The 15,063-nt window shown below is 44.0% G+C and overlaps 1 protein-coding gene across 1 annotated transcript in view; it reads right to left on the bottom strand.

The window, feature by feature from the left end:
- Positions 1 to 6,134: 6,134 nt before the first annotated feature.
- Positions 6,135 to 15,063, bottom strand: part of LOC133026644 (voltage-dependent calcium channel gamma-2 subunit-like) — a 49,642-nt gene continuing 40,713 nt past the window's right edge. Inside the window, exons 3-4 of the mRNA XM_061093560.1 lie at positions 9,867 to 10,007; positions 6,135 to 6,658 (exon numbers count right to left, since the gene is read on the bottom strand). Coding sequence (XP_060949543.1) covers positions 6,135 to 6,658; positions 9,867 to 10,007 — 665 coding nt within the window. The remainder of the gene's footprint in view (positions 6,659 to 9,866; positions 10,008 to 15,063) is intronic.

Genomic DNA, 15,063 nt, shown 5'->3' with positions numbered 1-15,063 from the left:
AACATAATGTCCCAGAGGTGTTCTATCGGGTTTAGGTCAGGTGATCGTGAGGGCCATTCAATTGCATCAATTTCTTCTTCCTCCAAGGTACTGCCTGCATACCCTTGCCACATGAGGCCGGGCATTATCGTGCATCAGGAGGAACCCAGGACCTACTGCACCAGCGTAGGGTCTGACCATGGGTTCAAGGATTTCATCCCGATACCTAATGGCAGTAAGACTGCCGTTCTCTAGCCTGTAGAGGTCTGTGCGTCCCTCCATGGATATGCCTCCCCAGACCATCACTGACCCACCACCAAACCGGTCATGCTGAACGATGCTGCAGGCAGCATAGCGTTCTCCTTGGCTTCTCCAGACCCTTTCACTTCTATCACAGGTGCTCAGGACGAACCTGCTCTCATCTGTGAAAAGCACAGGGCGCCAGTGGCGGACATGCCAATTCTGGTGTTCTATAGCAAATGCCAATCGAGCTCCACGGTGCTGGGCAGTGAGCACAGGGCACACTACAGGACGTCGCGCCCTGAGGCCACCCTCATCTGACTGTTTGGGCAGAGACATTCACACCAGTGGCCTGCTGGAGGTCATTCTGTAGCTCGGGCAGTGCTCAACATGTTCCTCCTTTCACAAAGCAGCAGATATCGGTCCTGCTGATGGGTTGAGGACCTTCTACGGCCCTGTCCAGCTCTCCTAGAGTAACTGCCTGTCTCCTGGAATCTGCTCCGTGTTCTGGAGATTATGCTGGGAGACACATCAAATCTCCTTACAACGGCACGCATGGATGTGGCATCCTGGAGGAGTTGGACAATCTGTGCAACTTCTGTAGGGTTAAGAAATCGCCTCATGCTCCCAGTAGAGATAATGACTCTAGCTAAAGCCAACACTAATGGAAAACCAGTCCAAGTGATCAAGAGGGAGAAACTTGAAATGGCCTCCACATGCAAAACCACTCGTCTCATTGTTGCCCCTCTAGTGCACCTGTTGTTAATTCCATCAACACCAATGCAGCTGAAACTGATTAACAACCCCCTCTGCTACTTAACTGACCAGATAATTATCAAAAAAGTGCAATTGAATTCATGCCATACCCTGATAAAAAAGTGTTCCTTTAATTTTTTTGAGCAGTGTATGTTGCGACATGACATGGGGGCTAAAACTTTTAATTGTACTATTATTAAAATGAATAAAATGTAAAAAAAACTCTACATCAATGGTCCACAACCACAAAGACATTGCTTTCTTCTCTCTGTCCATTAAACATGCAGCTAGATCCAGCAGCTAGTTAGCTTAGCTTCACACAAGGAACAGCTGGCCACGCTCTGTCCACAGGTAATAAAATCAAATGATAGAATAAAAAATTAAAATGTGCCCACCAGCACCTTTGCAGCTCATTAATTAACATATCTAATTTGTTTAATCCATACAAAAACAAAAGTGCAAAGCGACAGTTTGTGGGTTTATGATGCGTTTGTTTGCCAAACTGTTTCTTGGCTGCACGGGAGCAGAAACTTCCTGCAGCCAAAAAGCAACAGATCTCCTCATTCTGTCTTTATGGATAAGAAACTGAATATTTAAAAAAAAAAATGGCAAAAACTACTTTTAAAATGCTTTTACATTTTACTTTTCTTTTTCCATCTAATCAATACATGTCCGCCAGTCATATTACATCACACGTTTCATGGTTCCTCTTTTAATTTACTATTTAATTTACTATTTACTATTATTATTATAAATACTGTTGCTGCCATTATTACTATATACTGCTATTATATTGGTATAATTACTATCATATATAAATATATATTATGTTATATTATATACTATATATAATGTACTATTTTTATATACTGTCTAACAATAACATTACCATCATATCATCAGTACTATTACCATCATCTTGCCACTGCACCTTATCTACCTATTTATCTTGTGTTTCTGTTTTTATTCTTTCTACCTCAATATTTTTTATTTTATTCTATTGTATTGTATTTTATTGTATTCAAATATACCGGCTGCTATGACGACTTCATTTCCCTTCGGGGATGAATAAAGTAATCTATCTATCTATCTATCTATCTATCTATCTATCTATCTATCTATCTATCTATCTATCTATCTATCTATCTATCTATCTATCTATCTATCTATCTATCTATCTATCTATCTATCTATCTATCTATCTATCTATCTATCTATCTATCTATCTATCTATCTATCTATCTATCTATCTATCTATCTATCTATCTATCTATCTAATCTGAAGAGGGATGAACAGTGGCACAGGGCAGAGCTCTGATTGGCTCTGATTGGCCAGGACATGTGTTACGTGTTCGTGGAATTGTGTGTGGAAAAAACAACACAACTCTACCTTTAGATATTTGTGTAACAAGGGTTTCTCACAGGTAGGAGATGTTCAGAAAGTGCTGCTCATAGACGCACTGTGTGAACATGTGTGAGTGGGTGAATGGCAAAAACTGCAAAGTGCTCTGAGTGGTAATCAAGACCAGAAATAAGCTTTATAATACAGACCGTTGTGATACATCATGTGACTTGGTTCACTTGGATTGTGGGTATTTAAGAGTCGTCTGAGGATGACCTGTGTGTTACAAACTTCACTTAAGAAAATAAATCCTTTAACTTGACTTTATAGGTGTCATATAGGTGATACAATATGTGGTTTAGGGTCATACTGCTGTTAAGTCAGTGAACTGAATTCACCCTCCACTGTATTTATGGTTCTGCGGAGGATTTATGCAGGTCGGCGAGGTCACCGGGGTCGAATACTAATCAGAGATTTAAATGTACCTCCACACCAGAAGGGGGCACTGTGATGCTGCTTGAATCAGGCTGAACAACTGCTCCTTTTCCCTTTTCTCTCCCTCCCTCCCTCCCTCCCTCGCTCGCTCGCCTCTCTTCAGTGATCACAGCAGTGCTGCAGAGAGACATGCCAGCCACTTTGATCATCGCACCAGGGGAGGAGAGAGAGAGAGGGAGAGAGAGAGGGAGGGACAGAGGGATGGAGGAAGAGAAGGAGGGAGAGAGGGGGCCACATAGAGACACAGTATCATGCAGCAGAGACGTCAAGGCTGATGTGGAAGGATTTGACTTTTATTCCACCGCTGATGGAGCGGCAGGTCAGCCTGGTAGTGGAAGGCTATTAGGCTAACAGGGAGATGGAGCGAGGGATGGAGGAAGAGAGAGAGAGGGACAGGGGGTCGGACTGGGAAAGTGAATGAGGGTGTGAGAGAGTTATTGAGTGAACGAGTGAACAAGGATGTGAAGATGTTGAATGACACAGGAATCCTTGAACTCACTAATGAGCAAGGACATGAAAAATCTAATAAAACATATAAACTATTGTACCAGTGGTAAATAAACACCCAGTAACGTGTAGTAATACACAGTCTGCCCCCTGGGGACCCCCTGCTGTGCTGCAATGTCGCGGTGCATTCTTTTAACCACTATCACTCCGGGAAGCTAAAGCTATTCTAACGGTTTCTCTGAGAAACAGGACTACATTCGAGTTTTCAAACACATCTGAGCATTTTGAAATAGTCACGACCGCAGTCACGACTAGTCTACAGCATGATCGCAAATTAAGCTAACATTTACGGCTCATTTATGCTCAACGTTAGATTTGTAGACGGGAATGGACGAAGCCCTCTGTCCGTACTTGTTCATTCATGCGTCGTCTGTATTTGAACACATCTCTCGGAGGCTTATAGATACGGATGAAACAAATAAAACAGAGCAGTACCTCCACAAATCAAGAAGGGGGCGCTACAACACAAACATATGTCACTGTTACGGCGGTGCTAAGACAAAGACGGACATTGGAGTGGTAGCCTACTGGAGAACAAGAAGTACGTTATCTAGCACTTCCTGGATCCTGGAAGTTAGCTTTTAGGCCGTTCATTGTTCCAGAGGTTATTAGCTAATGCAGCTAGCTAGACTGCAAAATGAATGTCGGCATTGCACTTAGCCAGAAAGCTAACGGGTTAAACTCACCTTCAAAACGTCCACGTTCGTAAATCAGCGATTGGTGGTTGTGTACTGTGTGTGTACTTTTGCACATCTGTAAACTTGGAGACAACCTGAAAAAAAAGAAATGTCCTTGCCCAGTTGGCAAAAGCTAAGGGAACATTTACATAATGTTTTAATAGTTCGTCTTTCATCCTTCTTTTCCCTGATCATTCTTACATCACTTATTTTTCAAAGCTTTGAGACATTCGGGTCCAAAATCCTGTCACTGTCCTTCTCTCAATTTGCCATTTTGAGAAAAAATCGGATATTTGCTTTTGTCCTCCTGTGTCTATTTCATGCTACAGCTACATGAGTGTTTACGCAGGCCGAGGCACTCAAAGCCTCTAACTTCACTCGGTAATATTTGTCTTTTTAGAGCAAACACGATACAACAATGACTTGTTCTGTTCCCTACGGGGGGTTCGATTTTTATTCGTCATCAGGATTGATGCATCCAAGTTCAGAATCATTCAGTTTTGGCACCTTGAAAGACATTACGCTTTTTTTTAAATTCTCATTTACAACAACACAACGCAAAAACCAAAGAACAAGAAAAAGAACGAGAAAAAGAGACAAAGAAAGAGACTAAGGCTGTGTGAGAGTTCAAAGGAACCGAGAAAGTAAAATGTAAATGAAAAAGGCAAGATAAAATTGTCTTTAAAAAAACAACAAAAAAAGAAGCTTTGATACGTTCTCCAAAAGTTTGTTCGTCTTGTTTCAAGCGTAATGAAGCCCCAGCCCGAATAACCCACTCAAGAAAGAAAAATTGAAATAGACACAGTACTGAAACATTAAGTTCTACTTTGTCACTCCCACTGCCCTTACATGGTATCATTGTTCAGTTGTTCAAAACATAAGTTCCTTAAAAGCAGATCGGATCATTTTTGATTAGCATGCATGTAAATTTCTTAATTCTTACGAGTCACGTAGCTTCACCTCGCTGGTAGCCATGTTCTCTCATGCACTACTTTGTGTCTTTGGCAGTAGTGACATTTTTCATAGTCCACAGTCTTCAAGTTTGCAGAGAGATCCTCGTTCACCCAGAGTTCTCTCTCTCCTCACGCCGCCCCCCCCCCCCCCAAAAAAAGTGAGGTAAAGTTTTCACCTCGAGTCGAGACCTAAACAAAGATGGCCAGGGTTTCGGCAGAAGGCCAAAAAGATTTATTTTTTTGTGTTGTTGTTGTAAAAGAATGTGATAATGTGTCTAACGCTAACCGATATCAGTTAATCAAGTAGGCCGAAGCCTCGGCTCAGTGGGAGGAGCCAGTCACCATGAATCCTCCATCTTGGTTTGGTTTTTCATGACGACTTGATTTAGTTTAACTTACTTTGTTTTCTTTCTTTTTTCCTTGTTGATATTTTCGCGCCAGGGAAGTCTAGTCATGATTTATTAACATATATATTCATATATTTATATATAATCAATACATATATTAACTTATGTGTTGTTTTTTTTGTTTGTTTTTGTTTTTTGTTTTTTTTGCAGCGTGTGAATTGCTTCCTGCTTAGATTCAACGCCGCAATGATTCACAGTATTAATGCGAATAAAGAATGAAATCAAGAAGATACAGCAACTAAAGACAGGAGTGGGTTCCAGGGGGGGGGTCAGGGTGGGTGTGCCGGGGGGGGCTTGTGGGGGTGGGATCATGGGCGTGGCCGAGGGACAAGTCACGCCCCCCTTTCATCAGACTGAGGAAGAGTAAAAAATATAAAGTTCACCTTTTAACGGGCAGTCTGGCCAAGCCCCCCCCCCACTCCATGGTTCCACAGCCCCGAGACAGACATCCACCACCCCCCTCCCCCCCCCACCACTCCTCTTTCCCCATCCATCCCCTCAAATCTTTATAAACATGTTCAAAACTCGTTAAACAATGGTAGATGGGAAAATCATGCATGTTTCTTTTTTTATCCTTTTTTTAAACTCTGTGATCGTCTGAGGTGCCGTACAGCGCTCAGCTCTTCCTTCCTGTCGCTCACCCCCCCTCACTCCATTTATCCATGTATGCCCCCCCCTCCGCTGCTCCTTACATCAGGATCTGTCTTTTGCCGCCTACCCCCCCCCCCAAATTCCCTCTGATTTTATATGTCTTGTGTCCGAGGGCGCTCCATGGGTCTCATACAGGTGTGGTGCGTCGGTTAGCCGCGCTGCTGGAGTCTTTCAGGTCCTTCTGGATGCAGTTGTGGACCTGCAGGAAGTTGTGGTCCCTCTCCGTGGAGTTATAGGTGGCCGTCGGGGTGCCCGTGCCGCCCTTGGGCAGCGTGTACATGGACAGCTCGGTGGAGGGCAGCGCCCCGAAGGCCTTCAGGCCCACCGGCGACGCCTCGCGGGAGTGCGAGGGGTCGGTGGAGCGGGATGAGGAGCGTGAGCGGCGTCGATACCGGTAGCGGTAGCTGGGGATGCGCGTGATGGCCGCACCTTGGAGGTAGTCAGCGGCTCGCGCCCCCACGCGCAGCTCCCGGTGGCGGTCGATGAACATGTGCACGGCGAGCACGCCCACCATCTCGGCCATGATGAAGGAGAGGGCGCCGAAGTAGAAGGACCAGCCGTAGGAATAGCTGTTTTTCTTGGAGTCGCTCTTGGAAGGGTCGCCGGCGTTGGCTGATATGTACACGATGATTCCTATGATGTTGCTCAGGCCTGGGGAAGAGAGAGAAGAGGATTAGATCCAAAGTCAAAATACTGGAAAAGTGATTCTGAAACATACACATAAAGTAGAGTTTTCACAGTTCACAGGTTTATTGATCGTTTGGAGTATGAATAGAAATCTGAATGCTTTTATTAATATTTCAAACATCTGGTGTATTCAACTAAACAACCTTTTTTTTTGTCTTGCAGAGTTAATAACAAAATAAAACGTTTAGATACCAGCGTCTGAAATGATAGAAGTAGTTTTCACTCTCTCCCTTACATCATGTGATGGACCTGTTTGTCACTAACTAAGAGTCCTGCACTAGATCAGTAACCTGGAAAACGTTGTGTAGCGTCAAATAAATAAATAAAGTATATGAATTCACTAGGGCTGGGCAAGTTAACTCGTTTTAATCGAGTGAACTCAAGTGATGAGTTAACTCGATTGTTTTTCGCCAATTATTTTCTTTTTTCCTGTTCTGCAGCAGTCAGCAACAGACTTTCACAAAATAAAAGCCTGACTTTCACAATAAAACAATAAATAATCAAACCTGAGTTAATGCGAGATCAAATAATTAATCGAGTTAACTCATCACTTGAGTTAACTCGATTGAAACGAGTAAACTTGCCCAGCCCTAGAATTCACAGGTACAGGTTAAAATGAACTAGATGCCGGCAAACAGCAGATGAGAACTTGTGGGACATAACTGGATCGGAAAGGTCCAGATCTGACTCATAAATAATGGTGGCTAAGGTGTAGGGGTCCTGATGGAGCTTTGTGGCTTTGGGTTTGCAAAAATAGACCCGTGCAGGACTCTGGTCCGATCATCCACGTCCACATTTAGACACAGAACCGTAAACTGGCCCCGGTGCCTATACTTCACAGACCAACGCCAACGAAATACAGTCTACTAGTCTAGTTTCTACGTAAATTAACAACCGGTTTAAAGAGCGTACGTCCTTATTTGTTAACATTTTACTTTTCAGAGAACAGCTGATCGATGAGGACGACAGGGAATCTTCAAATAAATTAGTAACTTATTGGATGTGTGTGAGTCAGCAGCACGAATGTGAAGAGAATCTGTTGCAGTTGACAGACCACATGTTTCCTAAAGCACAGATTTCAAAGTGTGGCTGCAGATAGACAGCACCTTCTCTCTCTCTTTTCTCTCCATCTTTCCGTACTTCTTTCCCTCTTTTTCGAAATCCAAACTGGGGCAGATTCACTTTTCCACCTATTTTTTTTTTCATTCTTTTTGAATATGTCCCTTTGCTTTCTTGGTAGTTCATCGTCCGCAGCTTTCACCTCCCACAAATTCACATCCTCTGTCAATCTCAGCTCTCCCACCTTTGTCTCTCCATCTCCCTGTTCTGTTTCTCCCTCCCTCTATTTGATCACCTATTACCTATTTGTCGTACACCATCACTCCGGCTGCATGTGGCCAGGTAGACACACACACACGCTCGGGCAGACCGACAAATGCTCAAATGTGCAAATAAGCATTAAAACACGAGGGTGTGCAAAGAGACGGAGCGGCCGTGTGAGGTGTGAGGAGAGCGAGCGCCTGATTGAGACGGATCAGAGCAGGAGAGTATCAGGGACACCTTATTTTTAGAGTGTAATCCCAGTGGCCTCCTCTTAGCCTAGCAACAGGGCGAGAGAGACAGACACAGACAGTGAGGAAGCGAGAGGGAGAGAGAGAGAGTGAAACAGAAAAACTGCTTCTCTCACTTTGACTTGGAGGGGAACTAGTTATCTAGCGCAGCGCAGTAGGCCATGGCCTAGAACCAGAGTGGAGATGCACCAAAACACGAAAGCTGCTCTAACAAAGAGGCATCATGTGCTGTCTTTGTCTCCCTGGCCTGATCCTGAGGGGATTTGTGTACACTACACACATGTCAGGTGTTACACAACACGTCACCTGGTGGTCAGCGAGCACCATTAAGGCCGGGGCTGCCTCCGAGAACACGACTTCTCATATGAGTCTATTTCAGGTGATTTGATACTAAAGGCCGGCGCATGCTTCTGCAACGGCGACTGCGGCTTTTCACGCAGTTGTGACGCAGGACTCGTTGTCATTCCCCGCCAGAACACTAGGCGGAGTAATGTTACATCGCCACGGCGGCTCCTCAGAGCCTTTTTCTGGCGGACAAATTTGCCAGTCAGTGACGGGTTATACTAGTGGTCATAGTTTCGGATCTCTTCTCCCAAGTGCTCTTCTATTTGGTCCATATTCGTTCTTCTAAATCTTCCGAGGTTTCCGCCGGTTCCGGGCATGAAACCGGAAATATACTTAAGGGGCCCGGAAGGGCTCTTTCGCTTCCGGGCCCCTGAAAACGCAGAAGCATGCGCCGGCCTTAAAGGGACATTCACCTTTGTTGCATTTGAGAATTACAGCACATTCAAATCATCTCGCCTTCCTCCAATGCCCCACCCCCTCGTTCCCATCCGCGGTGTTTTATTTAAGAAACTTTATTTACACAAGCAGACTTACAACCATCCCGGTGTTTTTATTTTTTTGAAGAAACTTTATTTACAAGCAGACTTACAACCTACTGCCTCCGCGCACGCACGTGAGTTTTTGTTTACCAAAGCAATGGATTCGGATTCAGAAGCACCGGTAAGTTATATACATTTACATTCACATATATATTTTTCAGTTCAATGGTTATTTGCACCATCGCTACGGTCGCTACTCGCTACTGTCTGCCGTGGAATCAAAACAAACCCTCTAGTTGAGGACGCGCCTTGATGACGCGGGCCCGAATGCGCCACAAGAAGCAGACGGAAAACCTGCATGTCCATGCAGCAAACAGACAGGTCTGTCGGCCAATAAGGTCCTTCGGTCCGAAGAATTTTATCGGTTGAAGTTTTCACTAAATATTATGAGAGTGAAATAATTGTTTGTTTTTACTCCTGGTGGGTCTGTCTTGCATTTTAGAGTGTCATTACCTTATTAATACCAATTTAACCTTATCCAAAAAAAGTGTAAAAATGCAACAAAGGTGAGAGTCCCTTTAAGGTGTCGCCAGGATTTCCTTCAGCTCTTTAGTAGTTTCTCTTCTCAGCTCTGCTTAATCCTCCTTAACCCCGTGTTTTTAGAATTTAGTTGCATTTGTTTTTGCTCTGAATCAAGTTTCCTTTCCTCCGAAAACACAACTGGACGAACATCTGCACCAGAGCGCTGACAGGTGGCGAGCTGGACGTGCTTCTCACCTGCGGAGACGAAGAGGATGCCGGCGCTGAGGATGATGTTGTGGCGTGACTTGTAAAACTCGCTGGCGGCGATGCACAGCCCCCCCATGAAGAGCAGGATCACACTCATGATGGGGAAGATGCTGGAGGCTCGAACGGCGCCTGCGTACACACACACACACACACACACACACACACACACACACACACACACACACACACACACATACACACATACACATCGAGGGAAAAGTCATTGTTAGTGTCAACTTGTTATCGTCAGCAACTGTCTCATGTATCAAATGAATCTGAAAGTCATCAAAAATAAATTGTGAAAAGGTGATTTTGGCCAAACAAAGAAAACAACAAATACAATGAGAGGTGAATCAACACATGGATGGAAGGAACTTAAAATGTTAGAATTATCAGAAGCAGATTTAGGTTATTTTTTAAAACCAGTCGAGATTTGAAATTCCTGTGGTGCTCAACAGGCTTAAGTATTAAGTCACCTTTATTTTCTTGTGAGAGATAATGTTTTTGTCTGAATGAAAACAGGCTTTTCTTTGGAAACTTTCTCCTCTTTTCTCCTCCTCCTCCTCCTCCTCCTCCTCCTCCTCCTCCTCCTCCTCCTCCTCCTCCTCCTCCTCCTCCTCCTCCTCCTCCTCCTCCTCCTCCTCCTCCTCCTCCTCCTCCTTCTCCTTTCTCCTCCCTCTTCTCCTCCGTCTGTATCTGTATGGAGGATCAGTGCCTCTGATGGGCAGCGTGCCTGTCCTCCTCTATCGGACCTCCTCTCTCCATCCCTCTTCCAGCGTTCCCTCCCTCTAACACTCCATCTGTCTCTGTCCTCTTCCCCTCACCTATCAGTCTGTCCATCAGCGGCCTGTCTGCCTGCCCTCTGCATGGCTGACTTGCTGATTGGCCCTGAGGGTGAGGTGGGGGGGCGGTGGTGGTGGTGGGGGGTGTCACGATGCTGCAGCGGTCATGGAGCTTTTTCCCAGGCGCACAGAGTTCCGTTCTAGAACTTCAGGCAGTTTTCACGTGTGATTCGGCTTCACTTGTTGAAAATATCACATTTTATTTTTCACTTGTCCTCAATTTCTAACTTTATCTTGAGACATATTTACATATTTGTGCACGATTATACTTGACAACTGGACTGTGAACCAGCACTTTTAAACTTTAAACTTTTAGCCAAGAAACATCAGATCTTTGGTCATCTTTGCAACATTCTGCAGAGTCTTTATAGTCTAAGCTATACCAAATAGTTAAAAGACAATTCCAGTTAATAAGAGTTGGGGTATTTTGTAGTTTCCTGCACATATTGTACTACTCAATTATATTATTGTTAAAACACAAACTCACATATCTCACACTCTAAACAACTCCAGGTAACTAGTTCCAGTTAATCAGAGCACAATTCTTGCTTATTCGATTTTTGTGCTTTGTGTAATATCCCTGCACATACACCATTTTACTACTCGCTTATTTAAATTAATAGATTTTGAAAAGCAAACATTGCTAAAGAAGCAGCCTGCAATAACTCACACAGATAATAAAGATTATGTGAAAAGTCTGACTTGTTTAAAAGTACTTCTGCACTGCATCAAGTATATTTGTGCATTCACAGTTTTGCAGTTGGGGTCAAAAAGTTTAGATAATCTAACTCTAAGTAAATTGCTCATAGCTCGTCTGGTCCATGCGACCGCTGATGTTTTTTTCTCTGTACTTTCTAGTGAGAAATGTGCTCCTAAAAATATTTCCTCCAAACCGATATAAATCTGGAATAAAACTTCCAAAACAAAACTCGAGTTGTCATAAAGGAAAATAAGCATTTTGTGCTTCGCTCAAGGGCAACCGGAATTTATTCATTCCACCCGTGTATCTCTCTCTCTCTCTCTCTCTCTCTCTCTCTCTCTCTCTCTCTCTCTCTCTCTCTCTCTCTCTCTCTCTCTCTCTCTCTCTCTCTCTCTCTCCGTTGTGATGGCTCCATTCACTGAAGCAGATCAAATATTGAGGTGACCTCAGAGTTGGCACTGCACTAAGCCCCCCCGCCCCCCCCCCCCCCCTCGTCCACCTCCTGCATCCTATTTGTTTTAACCCCATCTCCTCTTCTTCATTGACATGTGCTGTCAGGGCACATTTTCCTCAAGGTGGAAAGCCCCTCGTACCAGCCAGATACTCCACACACACACACACAGACACACACACAGACACACACACACACACACACACACACACACAGACACACACACACACACAGAAACACACTCATCTTTTTTCCAGAGTAAGCGGAAAGGCCTCCTGTCACTCACACACGTGTACTACATTTACTAGAGGTGAACACACTGCTGGCAGAGATGCTTCACCATGTTAAGTGACACACGAACATAAAAAGCACACGGACGGCACGGAATGGACGGCAGCAGCAAGGTTATTCTGTGTTCTACGACATTTCTATACATCTGCAGACCCCAGTTTGCTTTAGTTACTGTTGTGACACATGTCAGACGTTGAATTTTGTCACAGTTTAGACCAGAGACTCAAGATAAAGACAGATGACTCGTCTCCACTTCCTCCCGCGATCCAGAACGGAAGCCAAACCCTGCCAGATACGAACTTGACCATCTTGTGCTGATTAGAGCCAGAATCTGTCCCGTTTGGAAAAGAGCAAAATCATCTTTTACTTTAAGAACAGTTTAGTGAAGAAACCTTCTCCAGTTCTGATATACCTGATGCTACATGTCTGTGCTAACCACCATTGCTGTTTACAGACAGTCGCTATTTGCCGTCATCTCACTGAAGACACACATATCGCTGCTAGTCCCTGATTGGTCCAAACTACTGTTCCACGAGTAGACTTGCGACGAGTCAAGCTGCCTCGTGAAGTAAATATAAATATGGCCACTAAATGCAAAATAGCAGGCTTCCTGTTGCGTTTTTCCAATTGCACCTAGGACTTTTTGTGAAGATCGGTCAATGTGAACACGTTCCAGGGGTCTCGAGGGGCACAGTTGAGCCATTTTGCGACTCCCATTGAAAATTCCTCCAGAATACGTAAATTTTCACCACTTTCTAACTTTCTGCAAATTTTGGTAAGAATTTGAGCATGGTAAGGCCCTCAAAAAGACAATTCATTTGCCTGAATAATAATAATAATAATAATAATAATAATCCTTACAATTTCAATAGGGCCTCACCTGACCTTTGATCAGTGCTCGGGCCCTAAATACAGGACAATGTAGAGAGAAGCCAAATGTGCTGGAAAACTTTAGCCGAGAAAATACAATTCAAGGGGGAAGAACAGAAAAAAAAAGAGTGGAAACGAGGGAAGAAGGAGACGACACAAGTAGGAGAAGCGAGAAGACTGCAGACCTTCACATCTCTGTGAAGCTGCTTCGCCGCGAGCAATCTCTGTCGCTCTCTCTTTCCCTCTCTGCTTCCCTCTCTCCTTCCCTCTCTGCTCTTTTGCTATAAGCAGAAGGCAGGGAGTATGAAAGGAGGAATTTTCTACCGACTGCGCCGGCCTCCAGGCGCACCCTGCCACTGAGCACATCCCGGCACAGACACAGAGAGGGAGAGGAGGTGAGTTGAGAGGGAACAAGCTCCAGCAGCAGGTGAAGCCACATCTACAGTGTGTGTTCAGTGGCTTTGTTGAGGATGCTCGCGGCTGCTGTGGGAACTGAACCTCTGAATTCCTGGTTGTGGGCGGATCTTTACACATTTGTCACTAGCACACGTCATCAGTCACGCCAGTCAAAGTTTTCACAAACATCTTCTGTATCTGAAGTTAAGCGACGCAATCATCGCAAAAGTAAATCAACCAGTTCCTTGGGTCTGCCTGATCTGAAGTTTTGCTACTATCGGTTATCGTCTCTCTGAATCTCAACTTAGATTAAAACAAACTATATTTTTGAATAAAACATTTTCTTATGGTGTTTTTAGCAGCTATGGAGCGAAGCGCGGTTTCTCTAGTTTTGATTGTTGCATTCCTGCCAATGGTTTTACACTATTCCACTGATCAGCAGGTGGCAGTAATGTCCCAAGAAGAATTGCAATGCACCGAAAAAAGGGAAGTTCAGAAGAAGACTTAATCAGAATTAAAAAACCTTAATAAATGATCCTTCGCACAAGATGTGAGTCGAAAAATTTGAGGAATTGGCGAAAAGCAAAATGGTTTGTTGGACAATTAAAAGTAGTCAGAATTAAACACAAAAATAAAAACACAAAAATTTAGCAATACACTAAAGATTGGAACATCCTGCCTATTTTTAATTTCCCTATAATTCAGACTGGTTCTTCAGTCCGTATATAACATGACTGGTTTGTGTTACGAACTTCACCCCACATGCACCGAAGGAAGTAACACACACCGGGACACATCTGGTGTGTGAAGCACTTCAGACACTTATCCAATTATTGTTATTATCATTACCTAACCTCACTTATCCTGTGCAGTTGTAGGGAGATTGAGTCGATCCCACCTTGTGCTGCTCATAAGGAAATCACTCTGAGCAGGTCACGTCTCTGCTAACGATCTGCATGGAGGTGATTTGTAATATTGCTCCTATGCTTCCCTGTTGGATCGTGCAGGGTTATTAGTTTGCAGACGCTATTTCTAATTAGAGGAGAGAATGAGGAGGGTTTTATTTCATTAAAGCACAGACTGACACAATCACCCCCCGACGAGAGGGGGGGGGGGGATTGTGATGCTAATGACACAGATGCTGAGGTTACTCCTACAGGTGAAAAGTTAATCATGAATAGAACCAATCAGCAGCTGTGTCATATTTCACCTCACAAATTGCTTTTACAAGCAGGTGATGGTGACGCTTCTGTTTTATGTTCACTGAGAGTTTATTGCTCTTCTTGAATCTCTGCTCACATTAACAGATTAAGAAATGTTACATCAGTTAACAAGGTTTCGTGGAGACTCAACATCTGCTGCTGGTGAAGGACTTTCTGTAGACTTTGGTACATTGTCCTGATTTATGGTGTTTACACTTGTTCTCAGTTTCAGTTGCTCCCCTGGTGTTCTCTGATTGTGTGTTTTGTATAGTTTCAGTTTGCAGGATCGCAGTTATCTTCCTGCTGCTTTCCCCGGTGCATGTTACTGGAGTCGGATCTCCTGAGTTCTTCTTGTCTTCCTTCCAGTTTGTCGTGTCTGCACTTGGTTCCTTTAATGTGAAAAACTGACACAATAATCTGATACTCGCCCGAA

Source organism: Limanda limanda, chromosome 2, assembly GCF_963576545.1.
Source record: "Limanda limanda chromosome 2, fLimLim1.1, whole genome shotgun sequence".
Lineage (NCBI taxonomy): Eukaryota > Metazoa > Chordata > Actinopteri > Pleuronectiformes > Pleuronectidae > Limanda > Limanda limanda.
Note: the sequence above shows the minus strand (reverse complement) of the source record. Positions and strands in the feature narration are given on the sequence as shown.